The sequence below is a fragment of the Penicillium samsonianum genome (assembly GCF_028829775.1).
Source record: "Penicillium samsonianum strain IBT 33392 chromosome Unknown utg000007l_segment0_segment0, whole genome shotgun sequence".
Lineage (NCBI taxonomy): Eukaryota > Fungi > Ascomycota > Eurotiomycetes > Eurotiales > Aspergillaceae > Penicillium > Penicillium samsonianum.
Window position 1 is genome coordinate 4,623,645 of NW_026643265.1, and position 17,921 is coordinate 4,641,565.

General features: G+C 50.6%; 5 protein-coding genes across 5 annotated transcripts; 4 read left to right on the top strand and 1 right to left on the bottom strand.

The window, feature by feature from the left end:
- Positions 1 to 537: 537 nt before the first annotated feature.
- Positions 538 to 924, bottom strand: N7471_012623 (uncharacterized protein; the record flags this gene model as incomplete). The annotated part of the gene is made up of 1 exon (XM_057285342.1): positions 538 to 924. The coding sequence occupies one exon, from the start codon at positions 922 to 924 to the stop codon at positions 538 to 540; it is 387 nt and encodes a 128-aa protein (XP_057131608.1).
- A 1,632-nt stretch (positions 925 to 2,556) lies between these two features.
- On the top strand, positions 2,557 to 8,943 carry N7471_012624 (guanine nucleotide exchange factor DCK1; the record flags this gene model as incomplete). Its single annotated transcript, XM_057285343.1, has 1 exon — positions 2,557 to 8,943. The coding sequence occupies one exon, from the start codon at positions 2,557 to 2,559 to the stop codon at positions 8,941 to 8,943; it is 6,387 nt and encodes a 2,128-aa protein (XP_057131609.1).
- A 649-nt stretch (positions 8,944 to 9,592) lies between these two features.
- N7471_012625 (calcium/proton exchanger) lies at positions 9,593 to 11,220 on the top strand (the record flags this gene model as incomplete). The annotated part of the gene is made up of 3 exons (XM_057285344.1): positions 9,593 to 9,596; positions 9,738 to 10,201; positions 10,282 to 11,220. The coding sequence occupies 3 exons, from the start codon at positions 9,593 to 9,595 to the stop codon at positions 11,218 to 11,220; spliced, it is 1,407 nt and encodes a 468-aa protein (XP_057131610.1).
- A 604-nt stretch (positions 11,221 to 11,824) lies between these two features.
- Positions 11,825 to 13,115, top strand: N7471_012626 (mitochondrial 37S ribosomal protein uS7m; the record flags this gene model as incomplete). The annotated part of the gene is made up of 3 exons (XM_057285345.1): positions 11,825 to 12,157; positions 12,244 to 12,630; positions 12,696 to 13,115. 3 exons carry the CDS (start codon positions 11,825 to 11,827, stop codon positions 13,113 to 13,115), a joined length of 1,140 nt encoding a protein of 379 aa, XP_057131611.1.
- Positions 13,116 to 13,785: 670 nt separating this feature from the next.
- N7471_012627 (putative plasma membrane phosphate transporter Pho87) lies at positions 13,786 to 17,174 on the top strand (the record flags this gene model as incomplete). Its single annotated transcript, XM_057285346.1, has 5 exons — positions 13,786 to 13,844; positions 14,008 to 14,418; positions 14,573 to 15,779; positions 15,837 to 16,959; positions 17,029 to 17,174. The coding sequence occupies 5 exons, from the start codon at positions 13,786 to 13,788 to the stop codon at positions 17,172 to 17,174; spliced, it is 2,946 nt and encodes a 981-aa protein (XP_057131612.1).
- Positions 17,175 to 17,921: the final 747 nt, after the last annotated feature.

A 17,921-nucleotide genomic window follows, 5' to 3' on the forward strand; every position in this document is an offset into this window, starting at 1 on the left:
TTTCTCAGCGAGCAAGCAATGCTTTAGTGCAACTGAGAAGCATAAGGCCTAGATAGGCAAATATCTACGTGCATAGTGGAATGTGAGAATAGAGATGAATTGTTCAAGCAAAAAAAACAACCTAGAGATAAGACTATGAAACAGGACAGCAACTTTCATCACGAAAAGCCCGTCTGGGCCCAACTATATATTCATTTCCACCACCGCCAGGGAACTATTTTGCCTCTGGGTCTCCAGAAATAAGCCTCTGCCATCCTGACGACATATGCTGGATTTCTATCCTCAACTATCCTTCTAAGTTCATTAATCGTCTTTTACTTCTCGCTTATCGTATAATCAAAACCTCGCACAATCGGGCAACAGTAACACGATGTTGTGCAGTGAGTGCCCTATCCCCTTACTGCGTTCGGTAGTTGACAGGCGATTTTTGCAGCAGCCACAGCCTCGACCACAACAGCCCCCTCTTCTAACACAGTCTTGGACCAGCTCCTTGCCAAGATACCATGTTGGCTCTTGTCTTAAGGAATCGTAGGACTTCTACATAGGAGCTAAAGGAAGCATCGACTCGAAGAGGTAGAAGCTCTGCTCTGTCTCGCTATGTTTGTGTCGAAGGTCTTGAGGCTCGTTCTCGTACTGACATAGCTGTCTCTTTTGATCTGCATTCACTTCTCGGAATATCCTATTAACGGTCTCCTCCTGCTGAACGGTTTCTCTGAGAAGATAGTCGGTGATAATGATATTCACGAAGATCTTAGTATCACACTGGAGGGTGTGGCCGTATTTGAGTGATTTCATATTTTCTCCCCATTTTCCCGTCTCTCCGTAACATTCGATAGGTCTAAGCTCTCTGTTGTTTTTGAACATGTGGGAGACTGTCCAATATGTCCTGGTTTGGATGGATTGATAGTTGGGGCTTGAAGGCATAGTGCTTTGTATTGATACAGATAAAGGTGCCACAGAATAATGTCTGTGTAGAGAGGAACTTCTAACAGGTTACAAATATTAGCCTAGAGCTTGTTTGTCTTGCATCAAGGCCCGGGAGAAACGGTAAAAACATTCTTTTTATATTGGATGACTATGATGAAAACCTTGATACTAACAATTTTGGTATCTCTATAAAGTCGCTCTGCAGATAGACTACTTCTTGAAGCCCCCAGAAGACCCAACTCGACCTGTACTGGACGTGAAAAGGGTAGGACATTCCTCCTAGACACGGTATCTAGAGCTTTGAGATTTTAATTCTATTGAAGCATATGCAGCCAACCACACCAGACTATTACAGAGCTTAAACAGTCCAGCGCCAACTACTAGACTACTAGTGAAGGACCAGCCAGAGACCCAGAATACGAAGACCCTGGCTATAGAATGGAAATGAGATGTTACTCTTGAAAATGAATCCTATGTTTTGTTTTTGCTTTTTCCTATGTACAAGAATAATCGGCTTATGCGGCCTCTGTCTTTGACCCGTGGACCACGTAAGACTTTAATTAAATCTGATCTGTTTGGCCCAAGATGATATTAGGAATGCTCCAGGGCTATATATAAGAACACACGTGTTTGTGAATGTTCTTTTTAAATGTCTTATTAGATGTATACAAAGCCGTTAAAAAGCATAAACCGTACAGCGGACTTTCTATGTGTAACCCTTAATTAAAAGATCCATCTTCCCATTGGCCATGCTGACCCACGGTTCGGGGCTTCACATTGTTTCAGGGGTATGGAGTGTTAGTGGCAGTATGTATGGAGTACGGAGTAGTATGTTGGAGGATCTATCACATTTGTATGGTAGATACGGACTATTTCAAGCGAATGGGAATGAATTGTGTTCAGGAAGTTTTCAATTATTGTTTTACAAGCATATGTACATATGTTAGGAGATGTAATCTTAAATGTTGAAATTATGCTAACGGCAGATGAAGCAAGGTAAAGGCAACTGAGTTATCCTCCGAAGTCCCAGCTTCTGGCTACGAGAGATGATGTGGGGGGTGATCTTCGATCTTCGATTTTTAATCTTCTTTCTCCTTTCAAGGTCTCTTGAGATATTCCCATTCCCTTCCTTTTCTGTTTTTTTTTTTCTTTCTCAGTCTGTGTGTGTTTTTCTTTTTTAATACGGTGAGTCTCTTCCCCACGCCTCTAAGTGGTGGTCTCCACCGAAATGTCGCTCAAGGGGGGCACGGGTACTTTCAATTGCAACACTCCAGACCCCGTCCGTGTCTTTTGTGTATGAGAGAGTCTCTGTGCTCTCTTTCCTCGCTTTCCGACAGGGCGACAAATCCTTTCTTCCCGATTGCACATCCCTAATCATGTCCCTTTAGATCGTTACTTGTCGCATTCCTCGAATTCCCACATTCCTCTCATTATTCACCCGGGACCGACGATTTGATCTCCCACTACATGTGACCTTGGATTGACCGAAACGAACATTCCTCGAACTGATCCACACCTTCGAAATCCCTTCCCGCGAACCTTGCGATCGGAGACCCATCTGCGGGGACTGGCACGCCTCAAATCGGGTATTTCGAGCTCCAATCGCGTCGAGCGATACACAGCACAGCCATGCCCTGGCGGCCGCTGCCTCGCATCGCCTTTGCTGTGGCCATATACCCTTTCAACCCGTCTTCCCCCGCAGACCTACCATTGGAGCTTGGCGATGAGCTCTACATAATTGAACAAGGAGGGACGGACGGTGAGTGGTGCCGAGGCTATCTGGTCGCGCCACCGTCGTTGTTGGCCGGCTTGACAAGCACCAAGGGCCAGACTCTCGAAGCTCGCGTGTTCTCGGGTATCTTCCCGCGAAACTGCGTTGAGATTAGAGAGGTGCTGGGCGACAGCGATGGATATAAAGCACTACTAAATGCTGATCGGAAAAGCATTGATCGACTGACCTTGTCCGGCTGGGATGGAGAATTCCTGTCCCGAAATAGTCTGGCTTATTCCGTCAATGACTTCCAGGGTGCTGGCGAGGTGTCTGATGTTGTCTTTGCGAAAAAGGGGAAGCCTTCCCAGATCGTTATTCACAAGACCGATGGCTCAGACCAGGCAAGTCCGCGATGGCGAACGGGCTCGATCCCGCATACACCTGTCTCCTTTGCTCCTCGCGACCCTGACGCGCCCAAACCTGCTGCCCCGGTCCCCATGCTTAAGATCGGTGATGAAACTCCGACTTCTCTCACAGAGCCACTAGTCGATGAGATCGCATCGTGTCTGCGCGAATGGCATTCGACTAATTTGCATGAATTGCTTTTGGAACGTCGGTATGATGTGTTGGAGGAAATGTCAAACATTGTACAAGAGCTGGACTTTGCGAGACGACAATTACTACACAACGTTCTGACTGGAAAGGAGAAGGAAGCATTGCGGGACGAGACAGTCTGGAAACTTGTCAAGGCAAACAAAATGCTTAGCGGGGACGTGATTGTTCGCGATCCGGAGCAGAGAGGTCGTTTGCTAACGGGTGACGACTCTGCTATCCAATTGGCAAAGCTGCAGTCCGAGATGAGTATGCTCGACTCAAGTCCCACCCAGGCATCCGATGCTACAGCCCTTCATCATTTGCTGCTGGAAATCAACGCGGTATCAGGGAATGCGCCGGGCCAAGTGACCATTGGAATCCAGCTGTTTTCCCGATCGGATGCTGGTTCACTCAGCCCATTATCTGAGACCTTTAGCTTAGATATTCCGTCTCCTGATAAGTTCGTCAACATGAGTCAAAGCAGTAAGCTGAAGACACTGTTCACCGAATTGGCCGCAACAGACATCGGAGATGGGTCCGCGAATGGGCGGCAGCTCTATCTAGTCGCTTGGGTTCGTGCTCCAGAGACGCGGTCCACAGCCGATACCACTCCCGTGTCGAGGTCATCAGTCTCACGAGAAAGTCCGACCCCAACCAAGGCCACGGCAAACGGGGGCATTCAACCCTCGGCCAAGGGAAGTTTGAGAACGCGGCGCAGCATGATGTGGACGCCCAAGCAACGCGGACCGAGCTTTGATCAGCCATCTAAGCCCACTAGTCAAGGAATTCCACGAACATCGAGCAGTGCGTCCAGCGTCAAAGAGGCAACCACCCCTCAACCCGCCCCAACAAAGGAGGTCTCGGCGATTCGCACTGTTGGCGTTGGGATCTTGGAGGTCTCGCCGATTCTCCGACAGGAAAAGGACGCTGAGCAGGTGATCAATATTTGGTCACCCCGTCGAGACGGCGAAGACGGCGAGGGGCTGACGGATGGCTTTGACAAGTTGATCCGGGCCTTGCTTCCTAGTCCCACCGGCCGGTATGTGCGTGCTGACCCTGCGGCACGTTTACACCTCCATCTACGCCCCTTTGCCAGTTGCGACGCCGAGTTCCTGATCCGTCAGAATCCTACTATATTGCACGATGTCGTCCAGACACAGCGCATTGGATTCTCCAAGGCTCCGACGAAGCCAAGATCCGATATCTACGTGACGCTCTCTCAAGCCGTGTTTCCCACAGATGCTCTCCTGTCTCACCCGCAGGCTGGTCAAATTCCTTTGCAGGCGACGAGCGGACTCCATAATCTTCAACTTACTCTCGAGGTGCGTGATGCTAAAGGGGCTCGGATAGACAAATGTGTCTTCCCTTCGTCATCCAATACTTCGAACACCGCATGGCGCACTACAATCGCCCAGCGGGGCACGCCTTGGAACCAGACCATTCGCCTCAAGATCCCCACAGAACAAATCCCTGGCTCGCACATGGTGATGAGTGTTGCAGATGCACCAGAATTTCCCTTTGCTCTTGCCTGGATGCCCCTTTGGGACCAACAGGCTTTCATTAGAGATGGGCGTCATTCTCTGCTTTTGCATGCTTATGACAAGCAGACATCTAGCATTGAGAATGGAAAGGGTGCTTATCTGAGCCTCCCATGGAGCGCGCTCGGCAAGAATGAATCCGCCAAAGATGAAGCTGTGACGGGTCCATTGGCCACTTTGCATCTCGAAACCCATCTTTGCAGCACAGAGTACTCCCAGGATCAAGTCATTCTGAGTCTTCTCAACTGGCGAGAGCGCCCCGTGGACGAGGTCTTGGATACCCTGAAGCGTCTACTCTTTGTTCCCGAAATCGAGATTGTCAAACAACTCAATGGTGTCTTTGATGCGCTCTTCGGAATCCTGGTCGAGAATGCTGGCAACGAAGAATACGAAAACCTGATCTTCAACGACTTGGTCACTGTTCTGGGAATTGTTCATGATCGACGATACAACCTAGGCCCGCTGGTCGACCGCTACACCGATGAGCAGTTCAGCTTCCCATTCGTCACCCCATGCCTCATTCGAAGCTACCTGCGCCTCTTGAATGCAGCGACCGACGGTACACAATCTCGCAATCTTCGCGCAGCCTTCAAGGTGGGACGTCATCTGTTGAAGTTCATCATCAAGGCCCGCGAGCAGCAAAAAGCCAAGGAGGAAGGTATTGGCATTACCACGGTGCAATCCACCTTCAACAGAGACATGCATACCATTTTCAAGTCTATGGAGACTTTGATGAAAAACTCCTCGCCAGCTTTGGTGGGCAGCAAAACACTGGTGGTTCAACATTTCCATACGTGGCTACCTGAACTCTCCAATGTCCTGAGCAAAGACGAAATGATTATGATCGCTCTGAGTTTCATGGATTCATGCAAGGATGTCACCGGCATGTTGATCCTCTATAAGCTTGTTCTTATCCAGAACTATACCATATTTGAGCTTTTCGCCTCTGGCGATGATAGACGAACCTTGATCTCCAGCTGTATTGGCTGGTTGGCTCCATACTGGGGTTCCACCTCGGGCGTCTCGGATTTGTATCGTGATCAGGTGCGACTGAGCAGCTCAATCGTGGCTCAATTGCTCGGCCAGTCTGACCCTCAGCTTTATGGGTTCATGCCAAGCATAGTCGCCTCTTTCTGTGCTATCTCCACTGAGGGAGTTGATGAGACGGAATATCTGTCTTTGCTTTTCAGCAAGGCGTTCCCCTTCCAGATGAAGACCGCCAGGATTCCTCAAAGATTCGATGAGTCTTTGGTCGAACTGTCTGCGCTCATGGCTGCCATTGCCAAGATCCCGTCTCCCAAGCTTCCCAACTTGAAAGAATTGGAGCTTGCACTATTTGTTGCTCAGACCCTTGAGGCCCACAACTCTATCCTTGACTGCGAGGCTTATCCCGAGACCTGGTTCAGTATTCATGTGTACAACCACCGCGCGACTATCAAAAGTCTTGAACATATTGCGGTATTGCTCATTGATAATCTCCTTCCGGCACCGGATGATGCAGACACATTCGATACCAAGCTGTGGGAGTCATTTTTCATGACTCTGTTGAAGGTGATTTCTAGCGATGTCCTTGCACTCGAGACCTTCCCCGAGCAGAAGCGCCGCGCTGTCTGGAAGATCGCCGGCGATGTGCGCGAGCAAGGTGCGGACTTGTTGCAGTCTACTTGGGAAGCCATTGGATGGGAGACCACGGACGACGAGAGGGAGCGTTTCAATTTGAAAAAGCTGGGCGGTTATCAGGTCCAGTATGTTCCCGGTCTGGTTCCTCCCATCATTGGTCTGTGTCTCAGTGTGCACGAAGGGCTGCGACATGTTGCTGTTCAGATACTGCAGACGATGATTCTAAGTGAATGGGATCTGAACCAGGATATCTCCATTATTGAAACAGAGATCATCTCTAGTCTGGATGCCTTATTCAAGTCCAAGCAGATGAATGAGAGCGTTAGCCAGAAGATTTTCATCGGCGAGCTGTTGGATCTGTTCGAGAGTGAGACTATATCCGATGATCTATTGTCGAATGCTGTCAAGAGTCTTGTCGGGACGGTCGATGAACTCTTGGATCTCTTGGTGGCTTCTCAGGGCGGCGCCTCACTCCAGAGTCTGCACGCTCTGAAACTAATGGAATATATGAAGGACATGGGTCGCGAGGATATCTTCATTCGTTACGTTCATGAACTTGCCGAGGCTCAGGCTGCAGCAGGCAACTTCACTGAAGCAGGTCTTGCCCTTCAGTTCCATGCCGACCTCTACGAATGGGATCTCACCAAGCCTCTGCCGGAGCTGCTCAAACCCGCATTCCCACCTCAAAATGCTTTCGAACGCAGAGAGGCTTTGTACTTCTCCATTATCCAGCACTTTGAAAATGCCATGGCCTGGGGCCCCGCGTTAACTTGCTACAAGGAGCTCGCAGTACACTACGAGCACACGACAATGGATTTCGCCAAGCTCTCCCGAGCCCAAAGCTCCATGGCTCGAATTTACGATCTCATTGCCAAGGGCGGCAAACAATTCCCGCGTTACTTCCGTATGGTCTACAAGGGTCTCGGGTTTCCTCCCGGCCTGCGCGATAAGGAGTTCATCTTCGAGGCGTCCCCGATGGAACGCATGGCGTCTTTCGTGGATCGCATGCAACGGGAACACCCTACTGCGCAGGTCATGTCTACTAGCGAGATTCCTGACTACGAAGGCCAGTTCCTTCAGATCAGCGCCGTCAGCGCATACCGTGATGTGTCTCATCCTGTCTATCAGCGCCCCAAGGTTCCGTCCTCTGTCCGCGAGCACATGCTGATCTCGGATCCGTCTCGTTTCTCTGCCACATCGCGACGACACACGAGCAGCTCCGATGTCCGGGAGCAATTCGTTGAAAAGCTCGTTTTCACTGCCTCGGAAGCGTTCCCGAATATCCTCCGTCGTAGTGAGATTGTTTCTGCTCAGGAGGTTGCTCTGTCGCCTCTGCAGACTGCCATTGAGCGCACGTGGCGCAAGACACAGGAGCTTCAGCTTATTGGCCGCCGTGCTGCGTCGGGTGAGGATTCTAGTCTATCTAATCTGACTGAAGCCCTGGAATCACTGCTTGAGCACAGATCGTCAACCTCTAATTGTGTGGCATCGTACCGTGTATTCCTAGCCGATGCGGAGATGGCAAGGAACAAGCTACTTGAGGAAGTTGATGAAGACGGTGAACAGGTACAAGCAACACAGCAGCCTGTGGACCCAATGGAGACTGCGCTCTCCGTTGCACTCGTCGACCACGCTTTGGCTATCAAACACGCACTGTCTCTTTACCAGCGTCCAGCTCAGCAAGCTACGCAAGCCGAACTGCTTCGACGCTTTGAAGATGTCTTCGAGCCCGAGCTAAGTTCTCTCGTCCCAGCTCCGCTAGAATACTCCTCACCTACACCCACACAAACAGCGCGGCAATCCCCCTCCTTGAGCGACAACCGCCGAATGCCACCTATCCATCGAATTGTCAGTCCGGAACAAGACCTAAACCGCGCAACCCGAGGCAATGCCCACACGCGCAAGCGCTCTGACAGACAATCCGTCAGTCACCGGATCAGCATAATCAACCCCTTCAAGCGATCCCACGGCGCCACCAACTCCATCTTCACCATCCAGCAATCCGACAGCAAGGGCCAAATAGTGGGTGAACAAGACGAAAACATCGACGACGACACGGCCACGATCCACAGCCGCACAACCAGCCACTCACGCGGCGGCCGAAGCGAGAAACGCCGCAGCTTCTTCGGCGGTGACAAGACATACAAGCACGGCTCTACGCCGTCCGTCGCCCATGAATCCCAGACCTCGTTGAGCACGCACAATGTCACCCGCGACACGGCGGCACGCTCCCACGACGGCCGCAGTCGCGCCGGCTCCCAGCACCGCGGCCCTACTGCCACCGGTGCAGCCACGGACCGGGCTGCGCCCGCCTCTAGTGGTGGCTGGTCGACGCTCCCGTCCACGCGCGATTATTCGCGGCCTGTCACACGCGACAGTAATGCGGTGACTCTGACGACTACAAATGGCACGGCCCCGTTGTCACCCGTGCTCAATAATAGTAATAGCGGGATGCGGGACTCGGTGTTCCGTCGTTTCAGTATGCTCAAGGGTGTTGGACGCAAGAGCAGTCGGATGGATTTTAAAGCTAACGGTGCGCTGCCGGAGGAGTAATGACCACCCCCTTTACTTTTTCTTTTTTTTGATTCTATCCTTTATACCTCTTTTTTTGTTTTCCTCTGTGTCTTGACCCTCCTTTTAACTTTATTTTTCTTTCACTTCTTGATGTGACTTACTACCCTGATGTATTCTTGCCTTACCTATTTTTTTTTTTTGTTATGTGGACTGGGGTTCTCCTTTTACTGGTGTTAAAAGATATATACCATGTGCTAGTTATATAGTTCCATAGTTAGTTCCAATCTACATAATGTTATTTCCCTATACGTATACGACAGAAAGTCTAAGCCGTCAACATCCATGGATCTCCGAAACACATTGTCCGTGCATCCAATCGTCGAATGTGGCAGTGCACAGTCTTGGTATTGAGCCATAGCCAATCAAAACGTCGTATGATGTAGTATGTGGAGAGCCAAGTCTGGTGGGTCGTCATCTCAATGCTCCTCCCCACTGACTGGGCCACACCCACCTTGGCAGCCACCTAACGTTCCACTTTTGCTCTTCATGTTCCTAACATTGAAAGGCTGTGCTAACCTTGATTTTCCACCTGTGGGCGGAAATTTTATGTCACAGTGAGAAAGTAACCTTGGAAGTGGCTTGAAACCCCATTATTCATTCCTTTAACTTCTTTGCAAGCTTGGAAATTATGTGTGGGTTGATATACTTCCCTTCCCCTTCTTTTCCCATTCCCCATCCGCTCATTTCCGGCTTTCTGTGAAAGCCTCCCAAATTATAATCCGTTCAGGCAACGGATGAAAAATTCTCCATATTAATTGCGACGTTATATCTAGCTCTCCCAAACTTCCGCTCCCATTTCCGAAGCCACAGCTTCGGTCCACGAAGAATGGCCTCTGGCAACAACGGCTCCCTGGACGCCAATGAGCGAACAGGTCTACTCGGCGCACACCGTGACTCCTTCGCTGGCCTCTCGCCTCACCAGCACACTGACCATGGACGGCACCACCACCACCCTAATGATCACCGCGTCTGGGTGCGCTGGCCGGTGCACGTTGTCCATCTGACCTGGAAGACACTTGTCCGCGACTATGTCAATGTCCTGCTTATCTTCGTGCCATTGGGCATCATTGCCGGTGCCCTCGGCTGGGACTCCACCGCTGTCTTTGTGCTCAATTTCTTTGCTATCGTTCCCCTCGCTTCGCTGCTTAGCTTTGCTACCGAGGAGCTGGCCGCTACTCTTGGCCAGGCGCTTGGCGGCTTGATGAATGCCACTTTTGGAAATGCTGTTGAACTGATTGTAAGCTTGCCAATCCTCAGCCCGGAGTCAATGGTGATATGTATAGGTGTCTGATGCTAATTTGCTTTGTTCCTTGATAGGTCAGCATCATTGCCCTGAGACAAAACCAGATTCGCGTCGTCCAGGCCAGCATGCTGGGCAGCATCTTGTCTAATATCCTGCTGGTCCTGGGCTGCTGCTTCTTCGTCGGTGGACTCCGCTACCGCGAACAGTCTTTCAACACCACCGTGGCATCAACCATGTCCTCGCTCATGGCTGTTGCGTCCGCATCACTTATCATCCCCGCCACCCTCTACGCCGCGATCTCGAATAACACCGTCGCCAAGCCCGACGGTGCAGGTGAAATCACGGACCCGGACCGAGCTGCACAGAAGAACATCCTCATCTTGTCGCACGGCACCTCCATCATCCTCCTAATTATCTACGTCATGTACCTCTACTTCCAGCTGGGCTCGCACTCCGACCTCTTCGAAGAGACAAATGGCAGCGATACCGAGAACATCGCTGGCGCCGAAGGGGAGGAGGAAGAGAAAGAGGAGCGCATTCTCAGCCCCTGGGCTGCGGCTGTTGTTCTCGTCGTCGTGACCGTCCTCGTCTCTATCTGCGCTGATTACTTAGTCGATGCTATCGACCCCCTAGTAAAGACCACAGGCATGAGCAAGACCTTCATTGGTCTGGTGCTGATCCCGATTGTGGGTAATGCCGCGGAACATGTTACCGCCGTTGTGGTTGCGTACAAGGATAAGATGGATCTTGCGATCGGAGTTGCTATTGGTAGCAGCTTGCAGATTGCGCTGTTTGTCACGCCCTTCTTGGTTATTCTGGGCTGGATCATGGGTATCGAGATGACTCTGCACTTCCAGACTTTTGAGACGGTTGCTTTCTTCATTTCTGGATTGGTTGTTACTCTGCTTATCCAGGATGGAAAGTCCAATTACCTGGAGGGTGGTATGTGTCTCGGCATGTATATCATTCTTGCCTTGGCGTTCTACGTCTACCCTGATAACGTTGCCAACTAAGCTATGGCTTGGGTTTGGGGCTTTATCTTCGGGTTTTAAGGGTGGTTGTCTCGTTGAGACTGGGTCTCTTTTTTGTTTATCTGATTCTGCATGCCCTACATGTAGCGTCTACCGTGTTTTCTTGTATTCTATGTCAAAACTGCTTGTCTATAGTACATTGGTAGTCAAAATCACATGTGCGAGCATATTTATATAAGTCTTTATAAAAAGTAGCCAAAAAGGAGTCAAATATGCTATTAAAAGTGAATTGGTGGATTTCTATATCGACATCTTCCAAGGTTATACCTTGCGGAAATATATCTGCGCTACATACCAACTTGGAATCACCAGAAAAAAACTTAGCTTCACACATAGACTCGGGCAGACGAATTAAAGCTTATTTTATCCCTCAAATCATAATTCAGACTAATTATCCACCTGCATCCATGATCTCTCAATCCTGTTTCCATCAGCCGTACATTTCATGACCTCACATCGAAATCCTTGGCGCTGACTAAGCCATCCCGGAAATTTACTCGAGACCGCAAACTTCCCAAAATAGGCCGATTAATCTCGACCCCCCGTCTCAATTATTGCACAGGGGCCAATTCTCACAACCGCAACCATGGCGCCTCGACTTAACCTATTCACAGCCAACAAGGCCGTCTCGGCCCTGCGCCAATCCACCACTCCCGCACTCTCTTCCCCTCGGAGCATCGCCAGCCCCATCCGATTCCGCGCCGTTCAGTCACTACCCATCCAGCGCCGATGGAACTCCTCGCGCGATGGCTCGAAGAAGGTCGAGCCCCAGCCCGATGAGCAGACTTTCCCGACTGCCGACCAGCTGCCCGATGTTAGCGAGGAGGCCAACGAGATCTCCCGAATTATGGATAAGGAAAAGCGTTGTGATGGTATTCCTTCTACTCCGGAGTTAGATCAGGGGACGCCTGTTGAGGAGGTGAGCAAGAATGCATAATCCGGCTTGCTAAGTCTTGGCCGGAAAGCCGAATTGGGTATGGTTGTTAACCGTGTTTCGTGGAACAGATCCTCAGCCGCGATGAGGACGCTATGAAGCACATGCCGAAGGTTATGCGGGACGCATTGAAGAAGTCCGGTGGCTCGCGCTCGTTCTCGACTTCCGCTCGGAGCCTCATGAACGATCTGCACGGCGTCGAGCCTAACAACGAGGCTAACCTTATCCCCAATGTGCCTGGTCTCGAGGGCGCTAGTGACGAGGCCGCTGCGGCTCTTGCTAGCATGATTGAGCAGGTGCAGGGTCAGGCTCTTGAGGAGAACCCTGGGCTCAAGTTCGATCCGCCTGCCGTCCCCGAGGACTTGAAGACGTTGAACTTCCGCAAGCGCTACGATACCATGCAGGATCAGTTCACTAAGATGATGATGGAGAGTGGGAAATTGACCAAGGCGCAGAAGGTATGGTTTTCTTTTTCCCGTTCATGTTTGGTTGGGTGTGAGAAAATTGACTGATTGAATATTAGAACATGTCTCTCGTTCTGGATCACCTCCGCACCGCCTCTCCTCCGCAGATTAACCCTCGTCGCCGACTTCTTGGAGCTCCCCCAGCATCCCAGCTCCCCCTCAACCCCGTCCTCTACCTCACTCTCGTCGTCGACTCCGTGGCGCCTCTCTTCCGAATCCGCCAGCAGAAGGGTATCGCCGGTGGTGGTACTGCCGTGCAGATCCCCCACCCGCTGACTCTGCGCCAGCGCCGCCGTACTGCGATCAAGTGGATTCTTGATGCCTCGGATAAGCGACGGGATGCGCTGTTCGCGAATCGTGTTGCGGCTGAAATCGTGGCCGTTGCTGAGGGTCGTAGCGGTGTTTGGGAGAAGAGGGACCAGCAGCACAAGATTGGTATCTCTGGTCGTGCGAACTTGAGTACTAACGTTCGTCGCTAAATTGGCCTTATCGGCTTGTATTTCTTCTATCTGGGTTTTGGGGTTTGTCTTGTATCTCTGAGCACTTCTGCATATGTACATTTATATAGTCTGGTCAAAAAAATTGACTTTTATTCTTCATGGACTTATGGTATTCTCTGAGACAACTACTGCACAATAGTAACCCTTGGAATTTAAGACGGAGTTTTTAATGTGGCTGATGATCTCTCGATATCAATTACAAGGTTGTCCCTACATAGTTATATATAGAAAAGGCGTTTTGCACATTTTAAGCTGTTTCCACCGCCTGTATGTATTCTAGCTATAAAACCAATAAGGTAAAAAATATCTAAACGAAAGACTACTAAAAAGACTACTAAAAAAGATATCATAAGGCCGTATAGGCGGTCAACTATACTTGTTCTATATAGGTATGGCGGCTTACTTCTTAGTGATACATTTTCTATAATTGGAGGCCACCTGCCCTGAATCAAACTTACTTGCACACCTTGCATATCAATTGCTCCTTATACATATAATCTTGTTCCCCGTGGCGGCTCTCCTAGTGCTTTGTATAGAACATCGTCTGCCCCGCCAAGCAGCCCGATTACCTAATATACAGCTTTAGCTCGAGCGCAACTATTCCTGGAGTCGGAGAAAAAAAAAAAGGCCAATACGTTCACTATTTTACATGTCTACAATCTCGGAACAGATTCAAACCAGAAACACAATACACTTCCGATCAGTGGAGTGCCGCGTTATCTCATTGCCGACTTGACCATTACCCAGTGCAACCCCAAACTCCATCCAGGTGACCCGGACTCTCGACCCTCTTCGCGCCCCCACCCACGATAGAGGCCACTCCTACATTCCCCTCGGTCTTGCATCTCTCTCTACTCCTTGAATGACCTAGGCCGACTACCCTCCGGCCTCCCTCGACGGTGGCTCCTACCTCGCGCTCCGATTCCATTGAACTCGTCGACTACCACCCTCCCTCCCACGCAGCTACCACAAGCGCATCTGGCCCCGCTCGCTCAGACAATTATCAATATAGCGCTGGGCGGTTAGACCCTGCCGCCAACTCGCAGCCGCTTGCGGATCTTGATATAGTTGAGGAGTCGCAGGAGAAGACATTAGTACTTGACCAGCCGAAGGGCTCTCTTCGGTTCTGGGCTGAGGCTCTCCGACGTCGCGCTCATAACGCATCGCACGGGAACGTCGATCCGCATTCCAAAGCCAAGATGAAGTTCTCGCATAGTATCCAGTTTAATGCTGTGCCTGATTGGAGCTCGAACTACATCGCGTACAGCAATTTGAAGAAATTGTAAGTTTGTTGGCTTAACTTTCAATCGTGGGCGCGGTAGCTGTGATAGTGTGTACATGCAGATTCGGGGATCTGGATTGGTGTCACATTGCACAGGATCGATGCATCGGCTCGGATAATTGTTTTAACTGCGCTAACGTTGCATCGTGACTAGGATCTACGCCCTTGAGAAACAGGTCAATCGCATTGAAGGACCGGCGACCACAGATGTAGAGTCTGCTCCGCTGCTGGGCGATGCTCAACCGAGTAACCCAGATGCAATCTTCAAACGGTCTCTTGATGTCGAGATGGAAAAGATCTGTTCCTTCTATCAGAAGAAGGAGGCGGAGATTTTTGAACTCGCAGATGAGCTCATAAAAGACGCCGATGTATATCTCTCCGAGACAGATGGTGTCAACATGGACCCCGTTAGCGAGACAATCGTCAAGACAAGCTCCCGCCGCGGCAATGGTACTGCCTCGGTCCCGCGCCGGCGGTCCAGTGCTGTGAGCAATGACTCGATGGCGGACGACGAAGGAGAAGGTGGTGATAGCGACGACGACCGGTCCCCGATGGCCCTCCCACAGCGCCGGAGATTGCTGCAGTCGATCGATGGCGAGTCTGGCACGGACGACCACTACGGTGATATGGTAGACTCTTCCTACTTTGGACCGTCGACCACCCGTGAACCGCACGAGTCGCACTTCAACGACGAGGATTTCCTCGCTCTTTACAATACCGGCATATCGTTGAAGAGGCGCCTGATCGAATGCTACGTCTCACTCTGCGAACTTCGCTCCTTCATCGAGCTGAACAAGACTGGTTTCGCCAAGGCCCTGAAGAAGTATGACAAGACCTTGGACCGCAGCCTGCGCCGAGACTACCTAGCCTCTGTTGTCCATCCCGCGAGACCTTTCACCGAAAGCACCATGGCTGAAATCGATCGGCGTATTGAGAACGTGGAGGGTGTGTACGCGGGCATCGTCACGAAAAACAACAGGCAGTTTGCTAGACGCGAGCTGCGTCTGCATCTGCGTGAGCATGTCGTCTGGGAGCGCAACACCGTCTGGCGTGAGATGATCGAGATCGAACGTCGTGCGCAGGCCGCCAATGTTGGTATTCGTCACACCCTCCTAGGTGGCGATGAGGACCCGTCCACTGCACGGCGCCAGGGTGACAAGAGCGAGATCCGCACTCAGGAGATGTCAACGCCACTTGGTCGGTTCCAGTTCCCGTTGTGGCTCTGCAGCTTGAGCTTTGGTACGCTGGTATTTAGTATCGCCGTCTTCGGCGCAATGCTTTCCATCAAGGTGATGGACACTCCCGAGGAGCAGAACTGCTTGGCTATGTTGGTCCTCGTTAGTATCTTGTGGTCCACCGAGGTATGAGATACTGTTTGTTTATTTTTGCTCACATTGAATGCTAACATCGAGTGATAGGCTATTCCGCTGTTCGTCACTTCGCTTCTTATCCCATTCCTAGTCGTGACTCTAGGCATCATGCGGTCAGACGAGGAGCCTCAGGTGCGATTGGGACCCAAGGAATCAGTCGGCAAGGTGTTCTCGGCGATGTGGACTCCTGTGATTATGCTGCTCCTAGGTGGCTTCTCAATCGCAGCGGCGCTGTCCAAGCACGATATCGCACGGCGCATGGCCATGTTCGTGCTAAGCAAAGCTGGATCGAAGCCATCTGTGATGCTGTTGACCAACATGTTTGTGAGCATGTTCCTGAGCATGTGGATCAGTAATGTTGCGTCTCCCGTGCTCTGCTACTCGATCATCCAACCTTTGCTGCGCAACATGGCTCCCGAGTCAGACTTCGCCAAGGCACTCGTTCTGGGTATCGCGTTAGCCGCCAATGTCGGCGGCGCAGCGTCCCCGATTGCCTCGCCGCAGAACATCATTGCCTTGCAGAACATGCAGCCGAACATCAGCTGGGGCACATGGTTCTTCATCGCACTGCCCGTCTGCATCATCTCCATCCTACTAATTTGGGTTCTGCTGCTGGTGACATTCCGCCCGGGCCGAAACGCAACCGTGATACCCATCCGCCCCGTCAAGGACCGCTGGACCGGCATGCAGTCCTTCATCAGCATCGTCACCCTCCTGACGATCGTCCTCTGGTGCGCAAGCCACCAGCTCGAGCACATCTTCGGCGACATGGGCGTCATCGCCATCATCCCTCTCGTCATCTTCTTCGGCACCGGCATCCTCAACAAAGAAGACTTCAACAACTTCCTCTGGACAATCATCATCCTCGCCGCCGGTGGTCTGTGTCTAGGCAAGGCAGTCACCTCATCCGGCTTGCTGCACACAATCGCCATGGGAATTACCGCCCGCGTCGAGCACCTCAGTCTGTACAGCGTCCTCTTGGTATTCTGTTCTCTCATCCTTGTTATGGCAACCTTCATCTCGCACACAGTCGCTGCACTTATCATCCTCCCGCTTGTCCGCCAGATCGGCGTTAGCATGGAGAACCCGCATCCTAACTTGTTGGTCATGGCCAGTGCCTTGATGTGCTCTGTTGCGATGGGTTTGCCCACAAGTGGTTTCCCTAATATGAGTATGTTCTTGTTCTTCCTTCAGCTCGTTTGTATTGAGTTTGAGCTCTCGGCTAACTTGTTTCTCTTAGCTGCTATCATGACCGAAGTACCCCAAACCGGCCAACGATATCTCCAAGTTCGCCATTTCCTCACTCGCGGCATCCCAGCCAGTCTCATGTCCTTTGTGGTTATTGTCACACTTGGATATGGACTGATGTATGTTGCGGGGTTGTAGGGTGTGGTATGATGGGATGGTCTCGTGACCCGTTTGGGAAAAAAGTTCAGTTTGTAGCTTTTTTGGTTAGATTTCGTTCATATACACTCGGCTTAAATAAAGAGAAGAAAACATATGTGGGTTGGGTATATTACCTACTCTTTTCTCCGTTTGTCAGTGTTATCTTGATTCTTTTGTATTTAATTTTGCTTTGCTTCGTATGTCTGCATGTTTTCTGTTGGGATTGGATTCCTTGTACAAATGATAACAGACAGCTAGATGGCTTGTCATGCACATATCTTTCATTCTAATGCACAGGTGCCTTCAATCATGTATGTGGATAGTTACACCTGTCCGACTTCCTCTTTAAAGAAATATGGGCGCCTGAATGACGTCCAGATTTATTCTGTGTAAGGTCTGAAAATCCTCTTTCCCTGCCTTGATCTTTACTAGGTACTTCTTTCAATCTACACATCGCATTGGAGAGAAATAAACACAAAAGCCTAGTTCATTATTCCAATTCTCCAGACCCAGATACTTTATAAGACTAAAGACTAAAGGTACTGTACACCACAAAGACACCAGGACAGTTGAGGCCAGATTTAGAGAGATGGCCTAGCTGTAGACCAAAGACCAAAGACAAAAGGAAATAGACATAAAAAGGAAATAGACATAAAAAGGAAATAGACATAAAAAGGAAATAAGACATGAAAAATAAATAAAAACCAACCCAGGCATCGTGCATCACGGTAACATAACCCATAAACA